Below are 26204 nucleotides of genomic sequence, written 5' to 3' on the forward strand. Positions count from 1 at the left end.
AACCAAGCCAGGATCAGGGCCATGGAGTGGGACCTGGCTTGGGAACGGGCGAGGCACGACAGGGTCCGAAGAGAGAGCTCGGGCCATGCAACTTTACAGTAGTTAATTACTTGGTACTTCGTACATCGCTTTGGCTTGGCAGTTCGCGTCGCCCGCGCCCGTGTGCGTGGATCCTGGGGTTCGAGGGGAGAGCGAACAAACGGCAAGGCCACAACTCCATGCCACACTCTCCGCCTCTCACCAAGTACGGATCACAATTCAAAAAAAAAAAAAAAATATATGATTCTGCGAAGACTACGACAAGATGGTGATTATTTACCGTCCCCTTGTTGTTGTCTGTCTTTCGCTAACCCATTCTTTTCGCAGGCCGCTTTCACGGCCATCAATGTCGAGCCAGAGGAGAACGTTAGCGAGGAGATAGATACGACCAAGGACCTCCAAGTTCGTTTCCTTTATCCGCCGACTGTCTCGCTCATTGTTCCTAACACTCCTTTCCAGGTCGACGATGCCCTGAAGCTCTTCCAGAACGCCCTCAAACTCCATGCGCAGGGACCCCAGTATTTCGACAAGGCCGCCGATGCCTACGATGCGCTCTTCGACTCCGAAATCTTCAAATATCCAGAAAGCAAGACCGATTACGAACGCTTCGAGGCAGGCCAAGATGTGGCTCTTGCCACCGAGTCCGCCTTCGCCCAGGGCCTTCCGCCGCTCGGCGCAGATATCGACGGGATAGGGAGCAGTCTTCCCCAAGCGCTCTATCTATCCTACAAGAACCACGGTCAGTTCGTCATTGATCGCATCAAGTACAGAACCCGCAAGTCTGGCTCGAGGAAAGAAACCCTGCTCGATGATCCTGTTGTGGAGGCCGAGGCGCACAGAGCCTTGGACGACTTTTGTGCGGCCCTGGACCGCGATCCCTCGGACGCTGAGCTCTGGAGAAAAGCCGCTCGTGTTGCCGCATTTTTAAGGAGCGCGCGCATTAGCCGCTACAGCTTGGAAGCCGCCATCGAACTGGACGATGACCCCGCTGTCGAAGAAGTCGAGCCGCCGTCTCTGGCCGAGGGTTTTGCTGGGGAGCAGCTCAAAAACCAGCTTCAGGTTCTCGGCGACGATATGGCATTGAGCCATCCAATCATGAAGCCCTTCCTAGATCGAGAATTGCCCCCGTATCTTGCTCGCTTCACCGACCCGATGCCATTTCTTCCCGACCCTACTATCACACTGGCTGTTCAACAACCACGTGGGAAAGAAAGCGAAGCTCCTCGCGTTACAATCTCACTCTCTAGTCTGTCCTGGTCTGAACTTGGCACTGCTATCGTGCGGTTTGTTGCAGAGGAGGGACATTCAGGTCAGGCCATCGCAATCCAACTTCCCGATACGGGTAATGAGGAGGACGTCCAGATGGAAGTTGACATGCCCGAACAACCCCGTGAGTCGTCACCGCATTCAATTTCACCACAAGAAGCCGTGAAGCAGGAAGAGGCAGCGGCAGAGCAACCTGGAGGGGAACAGATTGCGAAAGAGCCAACGTCTGCAGCACTTGAATCATCTGCCCCGGTCGACGAGCAGCCAGCGAAGGACCGGAGCGCTCCCTCGTCAAGTAGAAAGCGCTCACAATCGGCAGCGGGTATTCCTGACGCCAACGAAGAAGAAACTGCGGATGTGAAGAGGAGCAAGCGGACCAGACGACGAGACACTGCTGCAGAAGAAGCCATGGATTCTGCTACATTTCTCGCAAACCAACTCCAGCCATTGCAAGCGGCCGACCAAAACCTCTTTCAGACCACCAAAAACCTCTTGGAAAACCTTGGTGTGACGGACCAAGTGACACTTGGGCGAATCGCCGAGGTGCTCGACTCATGTGCCGCGGATGACCGAATTGGCAAGATTCAAAAACAAGCCACCGTCGATCTCCGTGACTCAATCACACATTTCGACGAGGATACGGGGGCGGTCCTTCTCAGCAAGAGAGAACTTCCTCAGTCAAGCCTTTCCGTCTTTCTCGAGCATGCAAGGTCGGGCTCGCAACGGGCCCAGGAGGCGCCCGCGTTTGATGATTCCAGAGGCCTAAAATTTTTTGTCGAGCGCGCCAATAGCGGCTGGAATACCGTTCACGACATCTCATATGAATACGTTAACGCTTTGGCCAAGCTCTACACTGGATACAAATGGTCGGATCAGCTGAAGACGGCAGTGGCGGATGTCATTAGCCAACTGGAAGGCAGCATCTATGACAGGTTTATCCATGACCTTAACCTATGTCAGAAAGATGGGGACGGAGAGGAACTCAGTGACCTCTCAACGCTCGCTCAGATGCTGTTCGAGCTCTACCTCGACATCTACGACCACACGATGGACCCTAACAGCACAGCGGAGTCGGCGAGCCCGGATGCGCAGGGGCGAGTGGCGAGATGGATGGACATATCCACTGAAATGGTACGGCGACGAAACCCGGAACCGGATGATGCTGTCGCGCTTCGCCTCCTCTGGGCCGCGGTGTCCTCGACCACACTTGCCAAGGACACACCGAGGGACCATGTCCTTAACTGCTGGCATAGTCTTCGTGACTTCCTTGCCCGTTCTGGCGCGACAGAGATTGGCCTTCCCAACAGCTCCGTCATGCCTGAGATATCTGTTGCTGCCGCCGAACGCGAGATCTCCAAGTTGACCACAATGGACTTCTTTCTGGGCCTTTTCCAGGATGGTGAGGGGAGCCCAGTCTCCGTAATCGAGAGCTTGGAGCCCGTTCTCAACCCAGAGAGCGTCTACATCAGTGTGCCTTCGATTTCTGATCGGAAAGGCGCAAATAACGAGGCTTCTAGTGCCAAGCAGCCCAGGCAACCCATCACACAGTGCGCCAGCCAGGAGCTCATGGATTTGTGGAAGTTCCTTAAGAGCAGCAATACAGAGCTGCGCCTCCTCCTCTGGTCGAGGCTCGGAGAGGCCTACGGAAAGATCCGGTATACGACCAAGCAGTTTTCGTGTTTTCTCCGGAGTATCGAAACCATCATATCCGACTTGGAGGGCGATGACTACATCCACTCTCCGGATGAACCAAGAAAAACCCAGTTCATGGCCCTTCTGAAAGCTCTAGACGACCTCATCATCCAGTCGCTCCACCTAGCCCTGAACGACAATAGCTCGTTCGATATTATCGACGACGATCACCTAAGGTCGAGCATGTCTGCTCTCGCCAAGATCAGCTGTATGCTGCACGTTGCCGCCATGTACGAGGACGAGATACGCCTCGGCATGAGGCCTGCGCCATCGAGCAGTTCAACTTTGAGGTCATTCCTGAACAAGCTCCAAGAGATGCAGGTGCGAACCTGGTCGCTCCAATACACCATGCTAAAGGTCGGACTGAACCAGCACGCCGAGCTGTTCCCTAGACCGGAAAACGACCTTGCTGATTACTTGGCTGCGGTACACCAAGTTTTGGGTCTCCGCAAGTGCTGCAAATCCTCCAACAAGATCTTCCTCAAAATGATGCGCGTGGAGCTTCTCAAGCAGAAGAATATCGACAACTGGGAAGACTACCTAGGGCAGGTGCTCTACGATCTCCACGGTCTCAAGCTTGGGGTGGGAATATGGGAGGTTCAGGACCACGGATGCGAGCCCGAGAACCTGGAGAAGCGGCAGGCGCTTCAGCTGGTCGAGAGGGTCACCATGCTGGCAAACAGAATGTCGATGAAAGACCTTCTTAAATCGGATCTTAAGACGACGATTGAGCGGATGCAACAGGCGATAGGCTCCGCCAAATCGAGCCCCCAGATGGCCCACAACCTTCGCAACTACTCCGAGTATCTCAAATCACCGATTCACCCGTTGCATCTCTACCAAGCCCTGACGGGCAGCGTCGATCTGGACGCAGTGACCATCAACACGCCCGAGAGCGCCCCGGCGAAGCAAGGATGGTTCTTCTTGCTTGGCATGATTGCCCTCACCAAGTTCAAGGGCGTCGACCTGAACCGTCGACAGACGCCCGGGGCCACTGATGATCTACGGATCGGTGCCACGTTCCTGCGTTTACAGCTCCAGTACACGCCGGACCGTTGGGACGCCTGGTTTCGCCTGGCCGAGTGCTTCGACTACGAACTCGATGAGTCGGTTCTCTGGACGGCCGATAAGATGAACAAGGAACGGGCCGAGCTTGTCAAGTTCCAGAGAAACGCTATCCACAGTTACATCATGGCTCTCTCTCACTCGTACGCGTGGGCGTCGGATCCCGCTATCCTCACCTCTCTGGAGGACGATGAGGAGGCGCTGTACGACATGTACCACGAGTTTGGGATGCGCATGTACTCGTCGAGCCGCGAGCCATTTGCCATGGAGCCTTTCCAGCATGCTGACCAGAAGAGGTTTTTCATAGAGGCTGAAGGTGCCGGGACGTACAAGAAGATCCTGCACAATGAAATGACGGACTACCAAGTCTGGAAGTTTGCTGCCCATCTCTTCCGAAAGGCAATGGCTGGCAAACCCAAAGACTGGAAGAACCCGTACATGATTGCCAAATGCCTCTGGAAGATGTATCAGAAGCCGGTCGAAGAGTTGGACGAGAAAAACCGCCTTCACCGTCCGACTGTCAAGACGATCGTCAATGCGCTTGAGAAGACCGTCGAGGTCACCTCGTCACTGCCGAAGCCTCGACATGGTCAGGATCCGATTCTGGAGCCGCACTACAAGATTGTTTCGGTCATCCACAAGCTCGTGACGCGGGGCGACCTTGAGATTCAAGAAGCCGCCCGCATCCTCCAGCGCCAACCATATGCGCCAGACCGCGGTAAGGAGGTGCCCATCGAGAATGCCGAGGATTGGGAAGCCTACGTGATCCGATGCCTGCGGTACCTTAGGGACAAGGACAAGTCCAACTGGCAGCACCGCATCGTCATGAGGCACGCCCGCCTCCTGTTTGATGAGAACTCCGACCCCGGCGGCAGTGGAAGCTACCTTGCCGCCAAGGCCGCCTTCTACGTGCTGCGGGAGAACATGTTCACCAAAACCATGGTGATGAATGTTTGGAAGTGCGACGCCGAGCGGCCGGGCCGTCATCATGTATACACGGAGCGCTATATCCGATACATGGTCCGGCTACTGGACGTTATGAACGACCGCGTCAGCCTCGAGGCCGTGCTACGCCGCATCCGCAAGAAGGGTGCCGACTTTTACCACTTCAACGAGCTCTGGCAGTACTGCGTCCTCACCTACATTAAGCTCCTCCGCCAAACGTTTGAAATAACGCCCGCGGAGGAGGACGCTTTCAAGACACTCAGTCAGGAAGAGTTTGACGTCGTCGGCGAGAAGATTACCGAGTGGTCTACCACGCCTGCAGCTGAAAACCACCGCGCGCTCACGGCCATGAAAGAGGCCGTCGAGCTCAAGAAGCTCAACGCAAACCTCATGAAAGCCAGCCCTATTGATGACCTCATCACAGACTGCTATTCAATCATCTACCAACACTTCAAGTCCGATCTCCCCGACCCCAATCAGCAAGAATCCCAACCGGCAGAAGGTACCGAGCCCAAGGCAGAGACGGATCTCAAACCCAGCAACCTCCTCCACGCGCTTGTTACCCGCGACAAGGACAACAAGGACAAGTCACCTTCTGTCCTGGGCTCTCTCCGCGCAGGCTCGGAACAGCCCGACAGGGAACGATCAGAAAGACCCTCACTCGCGGGCGACCAACCGCCCCGCGCCGCGGCGTCAGGGCGCGTGGGAGGCGGCATACGCCGACCCAATATTTTGCGCAAGGCTGAGCAGGCCGTGCAAGCCGTGCTTCGGGCAGCAGAGGCGCCGCCCAAATCGGCGGGAGGAACGGCGGCGGCGGGAGGAGCCAGCGGTGCAGGAACTGGCGCGGTCAAGACGAGCAGATCTAGGGTCGGGAGTGTCTCGAGTGCGCGTGCTGCGGGCCGTGACCGCGAGGACGGCAGTCAGGAGGAGAGTGGAGAAGAGGGCGAGGGGGAGGGAGAAGACGGGGACCAAGACGCGGAGATGAAGGGCGCAGCTGATGGCGGGGAAGGGGCCAAAACAGCTGGGAGGGGGACGGTGGCAGGGGAGCAAGAGAGTGACGTCTCTTCTCCGCCCGGTAGTGTGCATGACTCGGCGGACGACGAGAGCGAGCTGAGTGATGTGCCAGCTGACGACGAGGATGATACACCACCGCTGCTGTTTCCAAATCTCAGGCGGAGCGCGGACAACACGGGAACCGGGAAGGAGGCGGACGAAGAGAGCACCGAGGACGGTGCTGACGAGGAAGGTGGGGAAGAGGACGAACCGGAGGACGAACACGGGGCAGAGAGTGGTGAGGAGGATCAGGAAGAAGCTACGCATGAAGGAGACAATGAGACAGAGGAGGAACTTGAACCGGAAGGAGAGGGAGATGAAGAAGGGGCTGAACCTACCCCGGCAGTACCGGAGGTCAAGGACGTTGATGCTCCGGCGGAGGAGGAGGAGGAGGAGGAGGAGAGAGGAGCATGATTGTGGTACCGAACAAAGCGTGCCATTCGATAGCATCCCTAGGAGCGTTGTCTTGGAGCACCGTGGGCGGGTCTTGGTTTGGTGGAGTTGCAGGCACAAAAAGGAAGTTTGGGACACGGGAAGTCAAACGGCGTTCCGAGTTTGCGTTTTAGTTCTGTACTCCAAAGTTGGCAGTTGGCAGGGGGGTTGCCGAACCACGGTAGATGCAGATCCGACAAAGTGGAAACGGGAACATGTCATATCGCCTCAAAACTCAACTGACACGGGACTGTCAGCACATGACTAACACAAAACAACCAGCAAACTGGCTCAATTGTATTCCAATAAAGGCAAGCTTGTGAGTCCATGGAAAGACCTTCGTATGTACTGTACAACACCTTTTAAAGGTCCAGGCACCCCGCCCAGAGCCGCATGTCCTCCCATATCTTGGCAACGCACCCCGCACATCACCCCCATTCCCAGCAGCTCTAACCCCACCTTCCAGCTTGGTAACGGCCTCCAGGTTGCCTCGTACTGTACCGATCAGGCCCCGCCGCTACCGTCACTGCTGCCTTACGCAGTACCGACTTAACTTTTGGTGAGCTCCCTCGCCAACGCGTACCACGATCGCATTCAAATCTTTCTCCATCTGTTTCAAGAATTTTATTCCAACCTCAATTGAATACCAAAAAAAAATCTCGATTTGCCACGACGGTGAAAGAAGCTGCGGCCATCTTCCCCACCAACAAGCCGTCAGCATCTGGGCCCGGATCCAAGTCTCGGGGGACACCAGAGTAGCTCGTCGTTGCTCCGTGCAAACCTCAGCTCGGCTTCTTGAATCTTAGGAGAACCCGAAAAATCCCAAGATGGCGTCTTCAAATAAGCGCATTGCCAAGGTGACGGAGATCCATACATACTAAACGAGTTCCCCCCAACCGTCTAAAAAAGCCTAGTCCTGACCTAGTCCTGACTGTATTCCTGCCCCGCCGAACAGGAACTAGCAGAGTGCACCGGCTCGCCGCCTCCGGGCATCTCCATCACGGTCCCAGACGAGTCGGACCTGCACACCTGGCACGTCATCCTGGAGGGGCCCGAGAACACGGTGTACGCGGGCGGGCGCTTCGGGCTGGTGGTGTCGCTGCCGCCCGACTACCCGTTCCGGGCGCCGACCATCACGTTCGCGACGCGCATCTACCACCCCAACGTGACCAACGACAGCCTGGGCAACATCTGCCTGGGCCCGCTCAAGCCCGAGAACTGGAAGCCGTCGACCCGGCTGGCCGGCGTGCTCGAGGCCGTCCGCCACCTCCTGGTCGAGCCCCAGCCGGACGACCCGCTCGAGGCCCGCATCGCCGACGAGTACCGCGCCGACCGCGCCGAGTTCGACAAGAACGCGCGCACCTACGTCCAGCGCTATGCGAAGGGCCCGGTCAAGTTCGATAGCGCGACCCCGACCACCTCGGCCAAGCCGGCGGAAGAAAAGAAGGCCGGTTCCGGCGGGAGTTCATAGAATAATATATTTCCCCGAGGAAATGGGCCGGAGGGGAAGGGCGAGTTTCGCTCTTGGGTGGTGTGGCACACACCAGTTTGACTTGCTTGCTACAGCTGCCGCCGTCCGTATGTCTCAGCTATCAGGACCGCGGTATTCCCCGTGTAGCGATGCTAGCCGGGACAGGAGAGTAGTCGAGGATCACGGCGAGGATGCTTGGCGGGGTCCACCCGTCTGACCCAGCTCTCTCTCAGGCTCTCTCAATGTGCACAAGAAGGCATGGCTCCGTCAGGACTTTCTCATAAAGGATGCTGAGCAGATCAAGGCGGCAAGAAGGCACATAAGACGCAGGGAACCAAGTCCTCACTCACACCCGGACGTTGTGTGGGAGAAAAAAAAAATAACAAGAAGAGGGAGGTCGGCGGATTCATAAATGCACCAGTAATACACCGAATACGCTGCATGTAGCCGACTTAAATGTCCCAACGTCTCCAGCTCTCCTCATGATATCTGTGTCGTTTGGGTCCCGGTTTCCCATGTATGTATGAACAATGCAATTGCGCAGCCTTGGGTGTGATGGCTCTACTCGGTGATTAAGAACACAAATGAACGACACCATCGTGGGGTTATATATCTTTGTGTGATTGCTCATATACCATGATCTCTCGCCATCTGGAATTGCGATGCTTTTCGCTTCGTCTCTCGTATCCAGTCACGCTTCTTCTCCGGAATGAAGCAAATATTCGAGAATCAAGTAACTTTTTTTTTGTCTTTGCCCTTCTCCTTTAGTGATGATTTCCGCGCCAATTGACTCGCCGCCCCCGATGCCATACCATGCCATGCTACTGTCCGTAAAAACCACTATAAAGAGATGTATGAAACCTGGCACCAGGTGGAGATCCCCCGTTCTGGGAGACATAATATAGACACCTTAAAATACATACAAAGGTACGCAGCAATCCTTCTTCTCCCCGCTCGCCAAGCAGATCTTGCAAAGTCTCGCTAAATTAATTAATTGCACGCACGCTTGCGGAAAAGGAAAAAAAAAAAAGCAAGACGGGGAACGAAGTCTGATACAAACCCAGCGAAGTGAAAGCGTCCCCGACGCGATGCATGTGACAAAAGGAAATTGATGCCAAGGAGCGAATGAAGATCATGTTGCCGGTCAAGGGTTACCGATCAGGGTCGACGGGGGCCGGGGTGCACCCTAAACCACCTCGGCCGCCCGGACCTGCTCGCGATCTTTTCGCCGCCCAAACAGCGGTGTTTTTCGGCGGACGTCTTCGGGGTCGGTCGCCAGGTCTAACCCCAGGGCATCGGTACCGAGCCGTTGTTTCGTCGTCGGCTGCGGACTGCTGTGCTCGCTGGCGGCGGCTTCCTGCTCGGCCTTCCACCTGCGGATGCCCTCGCGCCGCTCCTTCCTCTTCTCCTCGACCAACTCCTGGCTCAGGTGGGCGATGCCGTTGCGCCGCTTGTAGCACGTCTCGAGTAGCATGTTGCAGTCGACGATGCGCCGGGGAAACGTCTGCACCACGCCGAACATCTCCATCGGATCCTTCACCGCCTTGATCTCACGCTCGCCGAGCTTGAAGATGGTCAGCGCGATGCGGAAGAGCGTGCGCGAGCCCTCGTAGAAGAACACGTCCCAGACGCGGAGCGTCGTCTCGATGGGCAGCGTCCCGATGAAGCAGGACATGAACCAAGCCGTCATGCAGAGCGTGATGGCGGGAAGGCGGTTGGGGTCGCTGACGCTGCCGGAATTCGCGCCGTGACCCGACTTCTGGCCTCGTCGTCCCTTATTCTTCTTGCCCGCTTCGAACTCGTCGCCGCCTATCTGCTTCCACACGCCGGGCATCGATTCCTTCAGGGCGACCATGAGAACGCCTAGGTCGACCTTGGATCCTTCCAAGCTCATCTCGTGGGTGCCCGGTAGGTAGACACGCGTGATCACGTTCAGGAGCCAAAATGCCTGCTCCTCGGTCTCCACAAAGAGCAGGAGGAGGCCGGCTAAGAAATTGAGAGATTGGCAATAGCCGATGCGCGGGTTATAAATGGCAAAGGCATGCAAGACGCGCCGCAGAGACGTGATAATCTCTGGTTCCGGCTGTGGCTGTGACTGACCGGGCTGGCATGTTCCAGGGGGCGGCGGTGGCGGCTTAAATCGCACGTTGTCGGGGAATGTCCGGTACAAGTCCTTTTCGATGTCCTCTACGATGACAGGCTTCAGCTCGCTTGGTCGAGACGGAGGGCCGGCGTTGTCCTGGTCCAGGCCAGCTCGCTGCACCAGCTGGTCGTAAACCCCCCGATGCTTGCTCAAGATCGCGGGTCCGCCGGCATAGTAGAACCAGGCGGCTCCCCTCCAGTCAGGGGGTATCCCTTTTCGAATAAACCGTTTCGTTTTTGCGCTGCGCGGCGGGAATCGGTTCGGCCGATCCGTCATCAACGAGTTGTCTTTGAGAAACGCAATCCACTTCTTGCGCCTCCGGGCCAAGTACTCGGTGTAGGTCTTGTCCCAGGCGTCATACTCCTGGCGGCTGACGTTGGCGCTCGCTTTACGAAATCCGTACCGATCTCGACTATCCGGGTCCTCCGGAGGTTCCTGTGGGAGGGGGGCCGTGACTACCGGCGTGACGGAGTTCGGCGAGGGCAAATCTGCTGTCGGAGGCTGTGCTTGCGCGGGGGAGGTTGGGGATGATGGGGTGGGCGATTGAATGCCAATCTCCTTAGAGAGGCCTGCATCGCCGTCGTTATCCAGCAACTTGGCGGAATCGTGCTTCTCCATAGTATCCGATCCAGCCTTCTCCCGCCGCGAGGCGTGCTCGGATGCAAGGCCGAGGCCGACCGAATCCGGTAACGAGTTCGGCAGCAAGGAATGTCGAGTCCTCGACTGTCTCGCGATTGGGTGGCCCGATTCCGGGATCGGGACCGCTCGGGGGATTGGCAGGCTGTCGTTCATTGCCTCGAGCATTTTCTCCCTCAACTCGCTCGCGCCGGAGTGGGAACTGGGCGGTCGTGAACCTCCCATCTCCGGCATATCCATATCGGGATCGGTCTCAGGGATGTCGTCGTCATCGGGAAACCTCATGCTGCGGCGGACGCTCTCGATATCGGAGTCGTTAAACCCTCTCTCGTACATGCCCATCACGTCTTCCAAGCTGAGACCGTCATCCACGGAGGTCGCCCGCCAACTCCTCCTCGCATAACCGTTGATGATGGATTGCTCCGTGACACTATTCCGATCGGTCCCACTCGCGGTGAAAAGAGTGCCTTGTGCCGTCGAAGAAGTGAGCTGAGACCGAAAGCTAGACCGAGCCTCGTCGCCGGTCATTAACCATGGTGGCACTTCGCGAAGATGCGGGTTGGGACCATTGTGGTTGTGCTGCGCTTGCGGCGATCTCGGAGAGGTGGGTGTTGGAGCAACGACGGCCGGAGTTGGCAGTCTCGAGGGATCGCTTTTCGGCGAAATGTCGAGAGGTTCGTGGCTCAGACGGGGAGGGATCGAGGAGGAGAAGGTGCTAGCCGTCCTGGAGGAAGATTCCGAGGGTTGACGACTCGGGGTTGAGGGATTCGGGACACGGTGGATGCCCGCTGGTGGGTGGGAACCGCTTGTTTGCGGCGGCGGCTGATCAAGCTGGGGTGGGTCGGTATAGAGCCGGTGTGCCGCCATGTGCCATGACAGGGCCCCGTCCGATTGCTGTGACCTGACACTAGTCTTACGCGGCCGCGAGAAGTTTTCCACCACCACCACGCTGTTAGGCTCTGTCGGCGTACCCTGCCGGCTTTCGTTGGGTGACCCCATGCTGGAATCTCGGTCGGAGCGGGCTACATGTTCATGTTGCCGGGTAAGCAACGGGAACCGTCTCGTCTCAACGGGCGATGTCTCTTCCGACTCGGGCGATTCCGGAATGAAGGGGTTGGAGGATAAGCCCGGAAAAACGGACCGAGGCGGTGGTCGTTGCGTCGGCGTCGGCGTCGGCTCGGCTCTCGTTCTGTTGTTGGGTGGAAAGTGTGAAATGGTTGGAGTCGGGCTCGGGCAAGGCCTTGCTGGCCGAGAGCTGTAGAAGAAGGAGTCGCTACGGGGAGAGATAAGGTCTGGCGGGACATGGGCATCGGATCTCAACTCTAGCACAGGACGACGGGGACCGGAATTGCCTGGCGGGGGAGTCTTTTGCATACGAAAGGGCTGGTATTGCGCATGATGTCTGAGCGCATCCGCGGCATCAGCGTCGCCGTGTCGTCGCCAGGGTCGGAAGCCGGGCCAATGCTGCTGGTGTCTCGATTGAAACCGGGGCGGCGGGTGCGCATGCGGCCCCGGTCCGCCGCGTCTCGCATTGGGCGACCCATGATGCTGCTCAACAAAGGGAGATAGCGCTCCGCCGTCAGCAGCGCCGTCGGCCGGAGCGTAGTCATCCAGCATTGCCGCAACCGTTGCGAGAGGAGACTGGCCAACGAAGCGGGCACCGGGGGACGGCGAACATGTCATCGGGTGAACGCTGAATTTTATTGTTTGATTTCCACTGGCGCGAGGCCCGGATCCTATCAGCGCCAGACAGAGGCGAGCCAGGGCCCTGATGCAGGTCCAGCACGGCAATGGAGCCGCTTAGCAACTGTTGAGATTAGTTAGTGCCGGGGCTGCGGCCTTGGATCCCAGTCGCAGGCCCGCTTTAAGCTTGGCTTTCGGGTTGCATACCATGGAAAACGAGCCCAAGTCTCATCACTCGACAGGGCGAGGAACCTGAACGCATCACGGATCTCAAATGAGGATTGGCGAGGCCTTCAGCTTTGTTATGGTTTGTGCATCCGCACTGGTGATGCCGCCAAGAAGGTGTCCAAGCAGGCAGCCCGGGGAGCGGCCGCGCACCGACTGCCGGTGCTCTGCAATCGGCTGCCCTTGCAGCACGATAAATTGCTGCACACGCAGGTCTCGCCCTTGATTGCACAGGGATGCAGGGTGCCGTCTGTGCCGATGCAATGGTGCAAGGCGTGTCAGGCACACTCACAAGGATGGCGAAAACTCGCCAGAATGCGTGTGTGTGGCTTTACGGCGTTTCTCGCGGCTTCAAATACGGAAGAAGAGGCCTCATCAAGAGAAACTGGACAAGTTAATTGAAGGTCTGGTGGTTCCCCTTGCTTCTGCCCTCGTTTGACTTCGGACTACGAAGGAATAGCATGGTGAATGGGACCGGGGAACCGTCCCATTGGTGGGAAGCTGCACCTCGTGAACCAAAAGCAAAACAGCAGCCTTGTCACAGCATCCGATTAGTGCTCAGCTTGGTGAACAAGTGCACAAGCGCAGAGAGACCTGTCCGCTTCAGGGGCAAGAACAACCTGGAGGTCACGCGTCTATTCGCCCGCAACGGGGCAAAGTATAGAAATACGGAGTAGATGGAGAAGGAAACCGAAGATAAATAATAATAAAAAACTAGAGAATGTAACCGGTTCGGAAATATCCGTAGAGCACTTACCGTACCCCGACTCGCAGTTCTGGGCCCACGCCACAGCTGGGCTATACCTATCCAGGTAGCCAACTCCTGGCTAGCATCAAGGCCTCCTTGCTCCTACCCCAACCTTGTCCCGCTAAAAGAAGATTCGATATTTCTTCCAGAATTTGCATCTCAGTATCCAACTCCTGAGCCTTGGACAGGGTGTTAGTGTACTTCGGAAACGTGTCGTTGCAGCCCGACGGTCATGATCCACTTCGTCAGCAGAAAGTGTTGAATGCCTCTCATCCGATGCATTTATAGGGGTTGCCGGTCTATCCGTTACACAGCCGCCAAATGAACACGCTGCACACTGCGAACAATTACACTTAAAGCCCATCAGCCTCTTTCCACCCCTTCCCTTCTCTCCATTATTCCGACATTCCCGTTTGTACTTAGGCCAGCTGTGGGATAGGCTGCCGAGAACAAGATCACACAAGGTTCGGTGACTCGATTTAAATCTTGACATAATCCAGAATTACATAGTAGACGGAATACTTGCAGCTTGATTTTGGGGTCCCGGGCAATTGCGCAGCGGTGCAGGGTAAGCCTTGAAACTACGGAATAGTGAACATACGGTCAACCAACAGCAGGGTGCCTACTGCGAGCAAACGGTAGGGACACACTTCATGTATCAAGGGCAATTTCGGTTCTGTCTGGCTCAAACAGCATTGATTAAGGGGACAACGAGGTCGAAAATGACGACGTTTGCCGATTATTTAACAAGCTCTTAGTGTAGATCGCGATCGCGTCTGGAGGCGGCAGCGACGGCGGGAGCGAACTTATTCTATACATACACTACGGAGTACATGCACAGCCCAGCCTTATGACGACAGTGCACGGATACATTCACTAGGAAGATGTACTGTACTAGCTAGGGCCGAGAGCACAAGTCATCTCCGGGTACACACGTTGCCAGAACACTGACTGGCGAAGAGCAACAACCTGGATTTCTGATGTGTACGGCACTGCTTAGCTCAATTTTAAATTAGCTCTGCGATAATATTTGCTGTGTCGCGCCTCGTGACCGTCAGACACCGAAACCAGCCGACGTATTGTTGAGACCAATGTGTTTCTTGGCTTTTTTGCAGGTTTGTGGCTCCACGGTTTACACGGAGTTAGGGAACAAAACCCGGACTGCGATATTTCAAGAGCCATGATGCATCTCAGAAGTGCAAGACCCTCGCTGGCCACTTTTTCGATGGGTAGAATTACGTAGCGGACAGCTGCGGTGTTCAAGCCCTACCCAGAGGGTACTGTACAGTGGCCCATTGCTCTCTTGCCACACGGCTTTATATGGAGTAGAAGGGGGAGCCTGCGTGCTCCATGCAGCGTCTCAACAGGAGGCGCGTTTCCTCTGCAACAGGTCCAAATCTGCGACAACTCAATAGAGACACAGCCCGAGGAAGCAAAGGGTTGGTTTCTGATCGCTTTTCGCCGCTGGACACAATCGCGTAACCAAGTGCAGATACCAGTAAGGACCGCCTGGCGGACAGAACAAGCTGCTGGTTCTTTCGGGGTGGTTTCCTGCTTCCGAAGCGTATGAAGTGGAGAGCACTGGGCAGAGTCCCAGAAGCTGGGAGACGGAGAATGCTCTGGAAAGCAGTTGGAAACGGAGGGCCCACCAATCAGGCGGTCAGGCTCGCTCGCCTCCCGGTACACTATATTTCGTAAACACACTGTATGTACATGCACTCCCGACAATGCGCGAATGCTAGGCGCTGCAAAGCGACAGTACGCGCGTGTACATACCGTAGTCCGTACTATGTACAGTAGTGTACGGATTACATACAATCCGTACCCCGGTCAGAAACAAACTTGGATGTGTCGCTCAACCAGCCCCCACCATGAGCTTCCCCGCACCCGCGCCCCCTCCCCCCCCTTCGCTGTCGAGCTGAGGTGCTCTCTCCCCTCAGTCCCCCCTTCTCCGCAGGAGCAGCAGCAGCAGCTCTGCCGTGCCACACCTGGGCTGACCGTGGGAGGTACGTACTTGTACAGTACCATACGGTCAAAACATCCCAGCCTTTTTGCCCGTCCGCGCCCCCGAAAAAGCGCCCTCCTCCTCTCCTCTCTCCTTTCCCACCCAGCACATTCCTATCAATCTGCTATCAAAATCCGCCCTCCTGCACCTTCAAACACCTGTGCTCTCTTCAATTGACTCCGTTTTAAGCCCGTTTCCGCAATGTCCGGCCGTAAGAGAAAGCAAGACGAGGAGGAAGAGCTCGTCTCGCTCCCCAGCGATGAGGAGGAGGAAGAAGAGTAAGTGATCCTCCTAGCTGTCGCATTACATCCCCAATGGTGTCACTCCCATCGCCCACGAAACGCGACCATCGCCAGCTACACAGGCAAAACCTGTCTTGCGCCGCACGCTCTGTGTATTTGCCGGTTACATCTCGGCAATGCGCATTGTATGGCGCGTCCTCGCGAGTGGAAAGGGCGTCTCGCGTTGCGATCTCGTGGTTGGTGGAGACGATTTGCTGACATCATGTTCGTAGGTATGTAGAGGACGAAGAGGACGAAGAAGAGGCGGACGACGATGAGGAAGATGAGGACTTTGACGAGGAAGCCGAAGGTGAAGATGGCGATGAAGAAGAAGACGAGGAGAACGCCGCCCCAGGTAAGCTTTCCGATTGAGCCTCATCAAATCCACTCTGGGAACGCTGTCGGCTTGGCCGAGGTCGTCCCCCTGAACCCTCCCTCACTTTTCCTTTCCCACACACGCTCTCCTTTGGCATTGGCGGCCCAGCTAACATTCTTCCTTCCAAGAACAAGCGCCTCCCAAGAAGAAGCTAAAAACGGCCGCTGCCGACGAAGCTTCCCTTGAGAATGGCACCGCCGCGAACGGTGACGGAGAGGACGAGGAGGCTGAGGGCGAGGAGGAGGAAGAGGTTGACGAAGAAGAGGAGGAGGAGGAGGAGGTCGGAGAGGAGAATGGCGAGGAGGAGGAGGCCGAAGGAGAGGAAGAGGAAGAAGGCGGCGAGGACGAGACGGACAAGGTGCCTGCAAAGGCCGTCGGTAAGGTCGCCGCTGCTGCAGGTGAGGAGGCTGAGTCGAAAGCCGCTGCTGCCGGCGGCGACGAGGAGGACTGAGCGGTTTCGCATCTCGCAGTCCTTCGGTGGCAGCCAAATGGCCCTGTCTATCCCCTTCTTCCCGCTAAGTTGCTGTGTCCAACCGGCTGGGTCATCATCATCATCATCCTTGCCCTGCCCTCTTCAACACCTCATGGGCTTGTGCCCTGCGGCCGGTTTGTTTTTCTGCCGGGAAAATGTTCTTCTGTGAGCCGTTCACCGAGTATGGATCAATCAAGTTAGAATCAGACAGTTGAAGGCCGTAGCAAGGCTTGACAAACAATTTGAGCCTCCTCTTTCTCGACCCACGTATTTAAAGTCCTCACTCCGACTGACCTGCTTTCCTTCATCCTTACCCACCGGGCCCTCTCTGCCGGTTACACAAATTGCGCAGGCAGTTGAACTCGGCCTTGAAGCAGGTCTGGGCGTTCGCGTGAATTTGTCGGTTGCTGTGCATGGTTGAGTTTTTTGGTGTCTCTTTCTTCCCAACCAAAAAAGGTATGTACCTACCAAGAACTAGAGCTAGTGTACGGAGTACAGCCACCGCCCTTTCCTGATTCTGAAATTTCCTTCGCAGCAACTGCCCCAGACTCCACTCCCCGTGCTTTTTTGCCCTTTGATGTAGAGTCACTGAATGCAATGCTTGGGTACCGATTATGCCCATATTGGGCCTCTATCAATTGGGGGCTGCGGCCCATTGGCCTAACAGACGACGCCCATCTCAACTCCAAGATATAGCCACAACAACTGTATCAGGAGCTCAAAAGAGCCAAAATGTCCGACCCCAGGGTCCAGCAAACTCATTCTCGAGGTGGGCCGTAGCCGAGGTTAACTGAGTTCATTGAGAAGGAGGCAGAACCTGGTCGCTCATATGGCCCGGCGCACAAAACGGCAGGCGAGAGTGGTTCCACAAGCAGACGACTCAACCCTGGAGAATTTCTGGACAATCCCCGAGTGTCAACGGATAAATACCTGGCCAAAGCAGAACAAGACTCGCGTAGCGCTCGCTGGTCAGGAAGAAGATCGAGCGACATCATACTGCTACGGCCCGATGATTGAACTGATACGGGTTTTTCGATTCAAGTTGGAGGATTTTCGTGATTATGTTAGGACTTATGCATATAGACCGCCAAACATTCCTCGGAATCAGCTCATGGCCGTGCCCGCCCTCCCGCCAACTGTTGACCATGAACCGCTTCGCTTCGCTTCCCAGATCAGAGGGTTTTCTCTGATCCGGGCCCTCCCGGTCTGGATTGTGCCTGCAATCCCTCCGATGGCGCGGCAGACTCAGTCTGCTGCCCGCTCTGGGTCTCGGCCTCGGCCTGCCGTTGCGACTGTCGAGACCCGGAGCTTTTCGCAAGGGCAGACGGCGGTGACCCCCGCGAGTTGCGCGATGGTCCGGCGGCAGTTGCAGTTGCAGTTGCGGGTGCCGGGAACTGCGCATAGTATCCTTGCACCAGTACCTGGTCGCCTGGCAGCTGCCGGGCGCTCTGCTCCTGAGGTGCAGGCGCGTAGTACCCAGTGTACAGAGCAGCCGGCTGAGGCGGCGCAGGACCGATTCCCTCAGCCGTCTGTGGGGGAACCTGGGTCATAAGCGGGACCGGTTGTTGCCCTGGCTGTGTGCTTGCCTGCGGTGGGACAAATAAGGAAGGGTAGCCATAAACTGGGTATGGTACACCCTGATACCCAGCGCCAGCCTGGATCGGCACCCTGACCACAACCGTTCCCCTGCTTGCCCTATTCAACCGATTTGTCATGACACAAGCGTCAACGAAGAGCACGAAATGTATGAGCAGTAGAATGCAGTCGAATGCGAGCAGGACGTGTTGAAAGGTTGTGGTCTGGTCGTTGAGCCGGTAATATGCGTTGAGAAATGAGGTATAGACGACGGCAGCAAGAACCACCAGCCAGATGATGAGATGGGCAGCAACGAGCGTCCCCGGATGCAAGCCCTCGTTTCGGCGAGAGAAAAGGGTCTTGAGGAATTCAAGGGTCGTTACCACTATCGCAAGCCCCGCACCGCCGCCGGACAACCCGAATTCGTAATCCACCGCCCCGTAACCCAAATCAGACGAGTCGTATGACGCGATCCGGAAACCGAGGGCGATGCCGATGCCGAAGATGACAGCGCAAACCATCAGGGACAACAGAAGCAGCCCCAGTTTCGTCTTGTGCCACCAAATGGGGCTTTCCAAGCGTTCGGTTTCGACATGGTCATGCAGTTGGTCTACCGGCAGGGAAGCGGGATAGACGGCGTGCGGTGGGGGAAGTGGCAGCCAGGGTTTTAACGACTCTTGATGAGAAGGTGGCAATGGCCTGGATGAGGGAGGCGATGATGGCTGCGTCTTTGTCTCCTGTTGCCTCCCATGCTGGGGCTGGCTTTGAGCTTCCGCATGTTGCGAATCACGGGTCTCTGCGCCGGGATTTGACTGCGCAGCCCTAGACCCATTGGCAGAGGCATCGTCGCCTGTCATCCTCGTCCCGTCCTTGCTGGAGTGCTATTCGCGCCGTCCTGAAGAAACTGAAGATCCTGAGGCTGAGATCGAAAACACGAATCCGAAAGGTATACGAACGGGGGAAAGCGAGGGTGGTTGTAAACATAAAAGAAACGAGTGACGAGGGCCAGACAGAGCAGCAAAGCAAAAAGGACCCGGGAAGGGACAGGCAGCAGCAGTTAGCGGCAGCGGTGTTGCTTTTATTAAAATTCCATCCACACCGCGGCGGTTGAGACGCTGCCTCCTTGGCGGGCTTGGCATTGGCCCCAAGACGAGCGAAAGGCGGAAGGGCGTTTGCCAGGGTCCTCCATATTGAACCTAGTTCCTGGCCCCCAAACGCGAGGATAGGGTAGTATCGCAACTCTTCCAGGCCATTTGGGTTCTTAATAATAGGACGCCGGAGTTAATGAAATCTGGTGTGAGAAGGCATTCCGAATATCGCAAGAATATTGCTCGTACGGATAATAATATTATATCTGAAAGCGCCTGCGATCAACCTACCTCGCTTCACCAACTTGGCTTGGCCAGGCTGCCGGCCCACACACAAGTTCCTCGCAGGGAGGATGTCACGCAGCAATGCAATGCTGCAAGTGTCTAGAATTTCTGGTGAGAGCTGCTGTGGGAACATGAAATAGCAGGAGAATTGCGATGGGCCCTTGCCTATGACCCACGAAGCTCTGTATGTCTACCTCCTGGAGAAAGGTGAGAGAAAACGCACCGTAGAGCCGGACACACGTCGTTGGTAGGGTTTCGGTAGTACTATTCGCGCTGAAGAACGACAACCAACCCCATGATTCCAAGCATGACTGTCTTTAACCAAGGATGTTCTGACAGCATGATGGTCACGTATCCCACAAAGGGCACGTATCCAACAACGCTCCTGAGAGCACATGTCAGCTTCCAAAATGCGAGCACAGGCTCGGATGCGGTGAACTTACCCGACGATGTCTTTCCTGTTCAGATAATCCTGCCCGCGAGCGTAGAGTTCGGTATCATCTGCTGCATTGTTGTCTCCCTTTGTAAGAAGTTTCGCGTCTGGCCTAGACGCTGCTGTCAGTACCACCCACGGATCTCAGCAGCTAACCGGGCGTAAAGCCGAGGTCTGATCGGTTAGACGAACCCAGTCCCAAACTTTCTCACTACCCGGTGGACGATGGGGATGTCCTTTCCCTTCACATTGTACACAACAACCTCGCCGACGTTGGTCTCGGACATGAGATTGCGATTCCAGAGGAGAAGCAGGTCGCCACGCTGGAATGCGGGTTCCATGCTGCCAGACAAGACGACGACAATCGGGGAGGGGGAGTCTGTGATGACCGAAAGACCTTTCCACATCTGCGGCAGGAAGTCAGCCATGGACAAGACGAGCCGGACCGAAATGTCCACGGAAGCTGCGGACACGAGAAGGAACCTACCATGAATGCCGACGATAGGATTAGCCCAAAGTTCATGAGCTGCGCCGCAGCTTGCCGCGGGTTCCCTAAGCTGGACAGCATCCTAAAAGGCTATGTCGTAGTTGTTAGAGGCCGGGAGCGAGGTTGTGGTGCGAAGTTGTTGCGGCTCTCCGAAGCGCTGTTGACAGGCGACGGATGCGATGTGGTGTCGGCAAGCAGCAGTGACCACCGTGTTGAATTGGCGTCCGGTGATTGGGATGCACCCAAAAATAATGTGGGGCACTGGTGGGTCCACACCAAGCTTGCAGAACAACCCCACTTCTCCAGAGTACGGGTTACTGGGTTATTCTCTGTATCTGTCGGGAAGTTAATATGTGTAATCCGTAGTGTATAACATCACCAGATGCAGTATGTACGGCACCTTTGCACATTGACAGCTTTCTTTGTAGAGAGCATTTTATCGGCTTAAGTAGCTACACTTTTAACCCATTGTGAATCAATAAACGTATCCTTAAATGTCCATCTAAGTACCTATCTGCTATCTCAACCTCACGTATGACCGTACATACGTTAAACTCATCCCTCCCATCCCGATCCTTGATCATTTGGGCCACAATACTCAGTAAGCAACACTCTGATAAGTTGTCATTACTTCAATTGGAAGACCTTACGACATGATGGTGGACAGGTTCGTTGCTTACGCGGCGGGACTCGTGAATTGAGAGCTGAGTAAGTTAGTCGATGTCCTAACGTCAATGTTGACGACAGCTCAGGCGCCGATGTTCTTTGTCGCTAGCGTAGCGGTGGCGCGTACGATTCCCTAATCGAGGGGTGAGCTGCAATGCGCTCTGGCTTGATCGATGAGCATGAGCAGGCTCAGCAGGCGAGAATTTCGGGCGAGCAAGATTCGTAATTTTGCCTTGAGCTCATTGCCCATTAATAAGCGGATGGATTGGCGCTTGGTTAGAGGTGATGCTAGGTCGGGTGTTGGTCACACAATAATACCACTTTAACATTCTGATGTGTAAGGGTATCTCCAACTGCCTTACAGCTCCTCTTAAATTCATCACCGCTGCCAGCAATAGATGGCAGTTCCTACATACAGTCTCGTTTGGTCAAGAAAAAAGCACTACGAGACAATTGCTGACGTACAAAGTTCAGGACGATGCTGGAAGTGACATCATCCACTTGAAATTGGCGCAGGTTCTTCCTCCTGTGAAGCTTGGGTTCAGTGGTTCACCTTCAGACACAAGCGGGGCAAGCAGGGGCAGACAGGGGCAGGCAGGCGGGCCCTGGAGGTCGGGTCTTCAGCCCCACGCTTCCCGCATCTCGATACCGTGTAGAAAGGTGCTTGTCTCCACAGCAGGTGACAGGGATCGAGGTGCATCATCCAAAGGGCAATGCTGAAGTCGCTCCCTTCGCAAGCGACCAGAATCCGGCCGAGTATATCCGATTCCCAGTTTAACCCTCCGCTTCTGCTTGAGCCGAATGAGGCTATGCTTTAACTCACGTGGCCTGTTTAGAACCATACCCGGTGCAGGAGCAGTTGATTGCTGCGGCGAAGCGCTGTCCAAGTGGACGCCTGAAGGCGTTCGCCTTGATTCGTTGCGTTGGCAACCATTTTGACCAATCCCTTGCCTGATAACGGCTTACGATTTCAATGCTAGAGCCTAGCGGAGATCATCACCCAACATTCAAGCCCTGCCGAAGCCTGGTTTACCAACTAGCTTGCTCTGCCGGCCGAGGAGGCATATGATTAGTCGACGTTCGAAGCGTGGCAGCACCAGCTTCACCTTCTGCATGTACAAAGTGGTGTAAAGCCGACTGTCTCTGGCCTTTGGACACACGGGAAAGGCTAGCACAACAATTCACGCCCATGTGAATTCATGACAAGGCAAACAGGGCGCTGATACCAGTGCTTGGTAGAGGTAACGTCAACCCAATGTCTGAGTTCCAAATCCGTATCCCGCTTGCAAACTGAACCATCCAATTGAAGATGGGTCAGGGACGGAGGGCAGCCTATCGCGACAATCCCAGCCCACTTTGTTTCTTTCCCGGCGGTTGATGTGTGATGCCAGTGTTTTCCCAGGCACACACGCGCGCACCTGGGTTGCCTTGCCCCACCATGGCCGGAATGCTTGAATAAATTGATCAATGAACCCCCACACTTTTTGCCTGTTTCCCTCCTTCTCTCTCCCTCCCCCGTCACACAATCCAAAGGGTCGCAAAGCTGTTGCTGGGGTTGTCTCATGAGTTTTTCTCTGGGATAACTCCGCCCGGGCCCCGTCAATCTTTCTTTTGTGCATCCTTCTTTTCGCTTCGGTATCTTCTAGTCCTTCGTTCTTTCTCGTCACTCCCTATCAAGTCGAAGCAGCGGCGACCGTCCTTCCCTTTGCCGCGCTTCCCACTGTCCCGCAGGCTTTAGGCACCAGTACGAAATTCTTCCGTCTCGCTACGGCCGAGTACCGCCAACGAACCGCAGACTGCCACCATGTTCAAGCGCTCGTTCCGAAGCCGCGACGCCAGCGTCTCTCACCGAGAGGCTGCCTCGGCGGCGATGGATTCACAGCATCGGGTGGACAAGTCTACGAGGCTGACGAGGAAGGGTACCTCGCGGGATCCGCAGAAAGTGTCGAGATTGCAACGGTCGCTCAAGGACGAGGAGTCCTCGCGCCTGCGGCCCGAGCAGGCGAGGCTCGCTGACAAGTCCCTCGCCCCCTCGCCCATCGTCACCCTGGTGGTGGGCCGGGATGCGCGGCTGTTTGCAGCGCACGAAAACGTGCTGTGCCAGGCGCCATTTTTTGAAAAGGTCCTGCGCAGCACATACGTCGATGCGCAGAACAAGAGGATCATGCTCCCGGACGAGGAGCCCGAAGTCTTTAGCGCGGTCCTCGAGTATCTTTACAAGGGCGACTACTACCCGCGCCTGCTCCACAACAAGCAGCGCAACACTTGGGAACTCGAGGACTCGCTGCCCCGTCGGGACACGCCACAAACCTCCCCGACGGTTCACGAATCACCAAAATCCGGAGGTGGTCGCGCAGGCCAAACACCCCAGACCCCTTCGGCTGTCGAGGCGACCGTGTACCTCTCGAGCATCGGTCAGCACCTGCTCCGCGACACTGTCATCTACTGCACCGCGGAGCGCTACGGGCTGGAGGAGCTCAAGAAGCTGGCGCTGCGGAAGCAGGGGCTGCAGTCGGGCATCGACGTCGGCACCATCCTCCGCAGCGCGCAGTACTGCTACGCTAACACGCCCGACTCGGACAGCCGCCTGCGCGCCCATTACCTGGCGCTCATCATCCGGTGCCGCAAGACCTTCAAGCGCAGCGGCACCATGCAGGCCGAGATGGAGAAGTGCGGCAGCGACGTGTACGGCGAGGGCAGCGGCAAGCTCTTCTTCGACCTGTTCGTCGCCATGTGCAACCACCTCGACGACGTCATTGAGGCGAGCAACGCGCGGACCCCGAAGACCATCTGAGAGGCGTAAAACGTCGTACACCGAGGCGTAACAACGAATAGGTTCCCGGCGTCCTCTTTCCAGGCGTAATACGGCCAAATGTCCCGACAGGCTGGAGGACCAGGTTCAGTCAGAGGTTGTGTCTTTTTTCTCTCCTCTGCATCCGGCGTTTGGGTCTTTTTCTCACCGAAGCTCCCGGCATCTTGCATCAGATTGGAACACCGTTTGGGAGATCTTTCATTCACCTGAAACATCTTCACTTCTCATGAGGTTGGCCGACCAATTTTGCATTCAGGATCTGCGGAGCGAGAGGGGCTTTAATGCCGATACACGATGTGGGTATGTCCAGAAAGACACACGCAGCTCGCTGCCCCTCTGCTGTCTCAGTTCTTCTTTCTTGTTTTCGTTTGCGATTTGGGGATGCTGGGCTGGTTGTGATCTTCACGGAACCCCGGCGTTTTTTTTTGGTCCTTTCTGAACCCTGTCAGATTGGGTGGCGTCGTCGCTAGTCGAACGAATCGCGAAAACGACGTCGGGGGAAAGGGAAATCGTTAGCCAGGGATATACGGGCTTTCTGTCAAACTCGGCGTCCAACAACATCGAAAAAAGATACCACGTCGTTGCGAGTGGCCGCACCTCGACATCCAAACCCTCACCAACCATGAATTGCTTTCCGTTTCTTGCTTTTTGTCTGCTTAAGCTGGGCTTTATCAGCACGGGATTGGGCGATGACATCTCAGCTTTTCTGTCTTTTCTGGCGTTCGGGGACGTACAAGGCTGGATTCGGGACCACACACCACTCAGATTGACCAATGTGGCAGCGAGGAGGAGCAAGGAAAAGGGGGGACAAAAATGGTCCATCCCTTCCTGGCAGCTCCAACCTGCCGTGCATCGATACCACTCAAGCGCGCTCGGCCGCACATGCTTTCTTTTGTCAAAGACAACACAGGCAGTTCGGATGATCATGGTTGGGAATGAGGGAAGATGGGGGGGATAATAAACGCAACAACCCCCTGGCAGGGAAAAGGGAGAGCCTGCATGGTTGCCTGCAATAATTCGCCGCGCAGAGCAGGGCGGTCATTCGTTTCTTTTTTCTTGTAACGATTGATGATGATGACGACCTTCACTTCGTGACAACCCCGGTCTCGGGGCTTTTATATCATCGGGTTGGCATGGAACTGTTGTTGGTTGAGCTGCCCCTAGAGGGCTGCTCGGCAATAATCCTGCCGATTCCGCAAGGCTCTGAACGGCCCGCTTGAGGGGCTAGGTAATGGGAGAATTTCGGCCACCTCCAAAACTCTGCTTCGCTCTCTGATCATGATTACAGTGTTTTGTTGTGTGCTTGTACTGCCGTCTCACTTAGCCCACCTCACCTTCAAGTCTCCAAACTCCACTGTCAACCCCCCTTTGGCTTTCTTTTCGGGCCTCGCCGCCATTGCGTGCACCTCCACCTCCCTGTCCTCCAGCCGCTCCTGCCCAAATACCCAGCAGATCTCTCGGAGTGGCACCTTCGTCTCTCCCCCATTCCCGTCCTCCAACACCCGGTACACCCACACGCCGGTTCCGTTTCCGTCTTTGTCCTTCTCGATAGCAATGGTCGTCCACCCGGTCTCGGCACCCGTCCCCATCCCCGTCTCTGACCGGCTCTGCCCGGACGCCTCGGCCGGCAAGAGGTCGGCGACGGACCAGTCGGCCCAGTTGTCGCAGGAGACGGTGGACAGGCGCGGGCGGCCGTTGTAGAACTCGATGCCGGACTTGATCCACTTTGGTGGCGGGGCAGCGGCAGTGGAAGAAGAAGCTCTGTTGTTGTTGTTGTTGTTGTCGTCGTCGTCGTCGTCCTTGCGCCGCTGGCGGAAGCTGAGGAGGATGCCTCCTTGGTCGTACTGCTCTTGCGGGGTGAAATTGAGCGAGAGGCGGGCCGACAGGAAGGAGGTCAGCGGGCCCGAGTGGCGAAGCGGCGTGGCGCCGGCGGGAGGGAGGGCAATCGGGGCTGTGACGGGCGAGGAAAAAGAGGTTCCGTATGTTAGTAGACGCTATGGTTGGCTACGGTGCTGGGTGTCGGTGTCTTTCTGTGTTGTTCTTCGCATGGATCTGAGTGGTGGGTTTGGGAGTAATTAAGGGTCATTCACCATTGAAGACATCGGTCGTGGGAGGCTTGCGCCAGATGTCGGTGCCTGGGTCCGCAGTGATAGTGAAGGTGTTTGTCGGAGCCATGATGATGAGGGTGACGATGGGGCTGGATTCAGGTGCTGAACAGTTCGCTGTTGGAATGAAAAGGTAGTCTGTGAGCAGAGGAGAGAGGAGGTGAAGGACAGACGGCTTTATTACTGGTCCGGCTATTTATCTCGCCTACTCCGTTCTTCGC

The 26204-nt window shown here is 56.2% G+C and overlaps 8 protein-coding genes across 8 annotated transcripts; 4 read left to right on the forward strand and 4 right to left on the reverse strand.

The window, feature by feature from the left end:
* Positions 1–279: 279 nt before the first annotated feature.
* Positions 280–6722, forward strand: MYCTH_74371 (uncharacterized protein; the record flags this gene model as incomplete). The annotated part of the gene is made up of 3 exons (XM_003666153.1): positions 280–441; positions 499–5853; positions 5932–6722. 3 exons carry the CDS (start codon positions 280–282, stop codon positions 6472–6474), a joined length of 6060 nt encoding a protein of 2019 aa, XP_003666201.1. The 3' UTR covers positions 6475–6722.
* A 329-nt stretch (positions 6723–7051) lies between these two features.
* On the forward strand, positions 7052–8333 carry MYCTH_2316331 (uncharacterized protein). The gene is made up of 2 exons (XM_003666154.1): positions 7052–7349; positions 7448–8333. Exons 1-2 carry the CDS (start codon positions 7320–7322, stop codon positions 7961–7963), a joined length of 546 nt encoding a protein of 181 aa, XP_003666202.1. The 5' UTR covers positions 7052–7319; the 3' UTR covers positions 7964–8333.
* A 539-nt stretch (positions 8334–8872) lies between these two features.
* On the reverse strand, positions 8873–12591 carry MYCTH_2310733 (uncharacterized protein). Its single transcript, XM_003666155.1, has one exon. It carries the CDS (start codon positions 12357–12359, stop codon positions 9150–9152), a length of 3210 nt encoding a protein of 1069 aa, XP_003666203.1. The 5' UTR covers positions 12360–12591; the 3' UTR covers positions 8873–9149.
* Positions 12592–15517: 2926 nt separating this feature from the next.
* Positions 15518–16800, forward strand: MYCTH_109795 (uncharacterized protein). The gene is made up of 3 exons (XM_003666156.1): positions 15518–15681; positions 15918–16039; positions 16189–16800. The coding sequence occupies exons 1-3, from the start codon at positions 15605–15607 to the stop codon at positions 16509–16511; spliced, it is 522 nt and encodes a 173-aa protein (XP_003666204.1). The 5' UTR covers positions 15518–15604; the 3' UTR covers positions 16512–16800.
* An 815-nt stretch (positions 16801–17615) lies between these two features.
* MYCTH_2310736 (uncharacterized protein) lies at positions 17616–19168 on the reverse strand. The gene has a single exon (XM_003666157.1). The coding sequence runs from the start codon at positions 18962–18964 to the stop codon at positions 17705–17707; it is 1260 nt and encodes a 419-aa protein (XP_003666205.1). The 5' UTR covers positions 18965–19168; the 3' UTR covers positions 17616–17704.
* Positions 19169–19663: 495 nt separating this feature from the next.
* MYCTH_2310737 (uncharacterized protein) lies at positions 19664–20600 on the reverse strand. The gene is made up of 4 exons (XM_003666158.1): positions 20401–20600; positions 20106–20320; positions 19924–20025; positions 19664–19865 (listed from the first exon to the last, which is right to left on the reverse strand). The coding sequence occupies exons 1-4, from the start codon at positions 20479–20481 to the stop codon at positions 19745–19747; spliced, it is 519 nt and encodes a 172-aa protein (XP_003666206.1). The 5' UTR covers positions 20482–20600; the 3' UTR covers positions 19664–19744.
* Positions 20601–22586: 1986 nt separating this feature from the next.
* MYCTH_2316337 (uncharacterized protein) lies at positions 22587–25132 on the forward strand. Its single transcript, XM_003666159.1, has one exon. It carries the CDS (start codon positions 22871–22873, stop codon positions 23858–23860), a length of 990 nt encoding a protein of 329 aa, XP_003666207.1. The 5' UTR covers positions 22587–22870; the 3' UTR covers positions 23861–25132.
* Positions 25133–25194: 62 nt separating this feature from the next.
* Positions 25195–26053, reverse strand: MYCTH_2112958 (uncharacterized protein; the record flags this gene model as incomplete). Its single annotated transcript, XM_003666160.1, has 2 exons — positions 25195–25829; positions 25969–26053. The coding sequence occupies 2 exons, from the start codon at positions 26051–26053 to the stop codon at positions 25195–25197; spliced, it is 720 nt and encodes a 239-aa protein (XP_003666208.1).
* Positions 26054–26204: the final 151 nt, after the last annotated feature.

Source organism: Thermothelomyces thermophilus, chromosome 6 (assembly GCF_000226095.1).
Source record: "Thermothelomyces thermophilus ATCC 42464 chromosome 6, complete sequence".
In the NCBI taxonomy this organism is placed as follows: Eukaryota; Fungi; Ascomycota; class Sordariomycetes; order Sordariales; family Chaetomiaceae; genus Thermothelomyces; species Thermothelomyces thermophilus.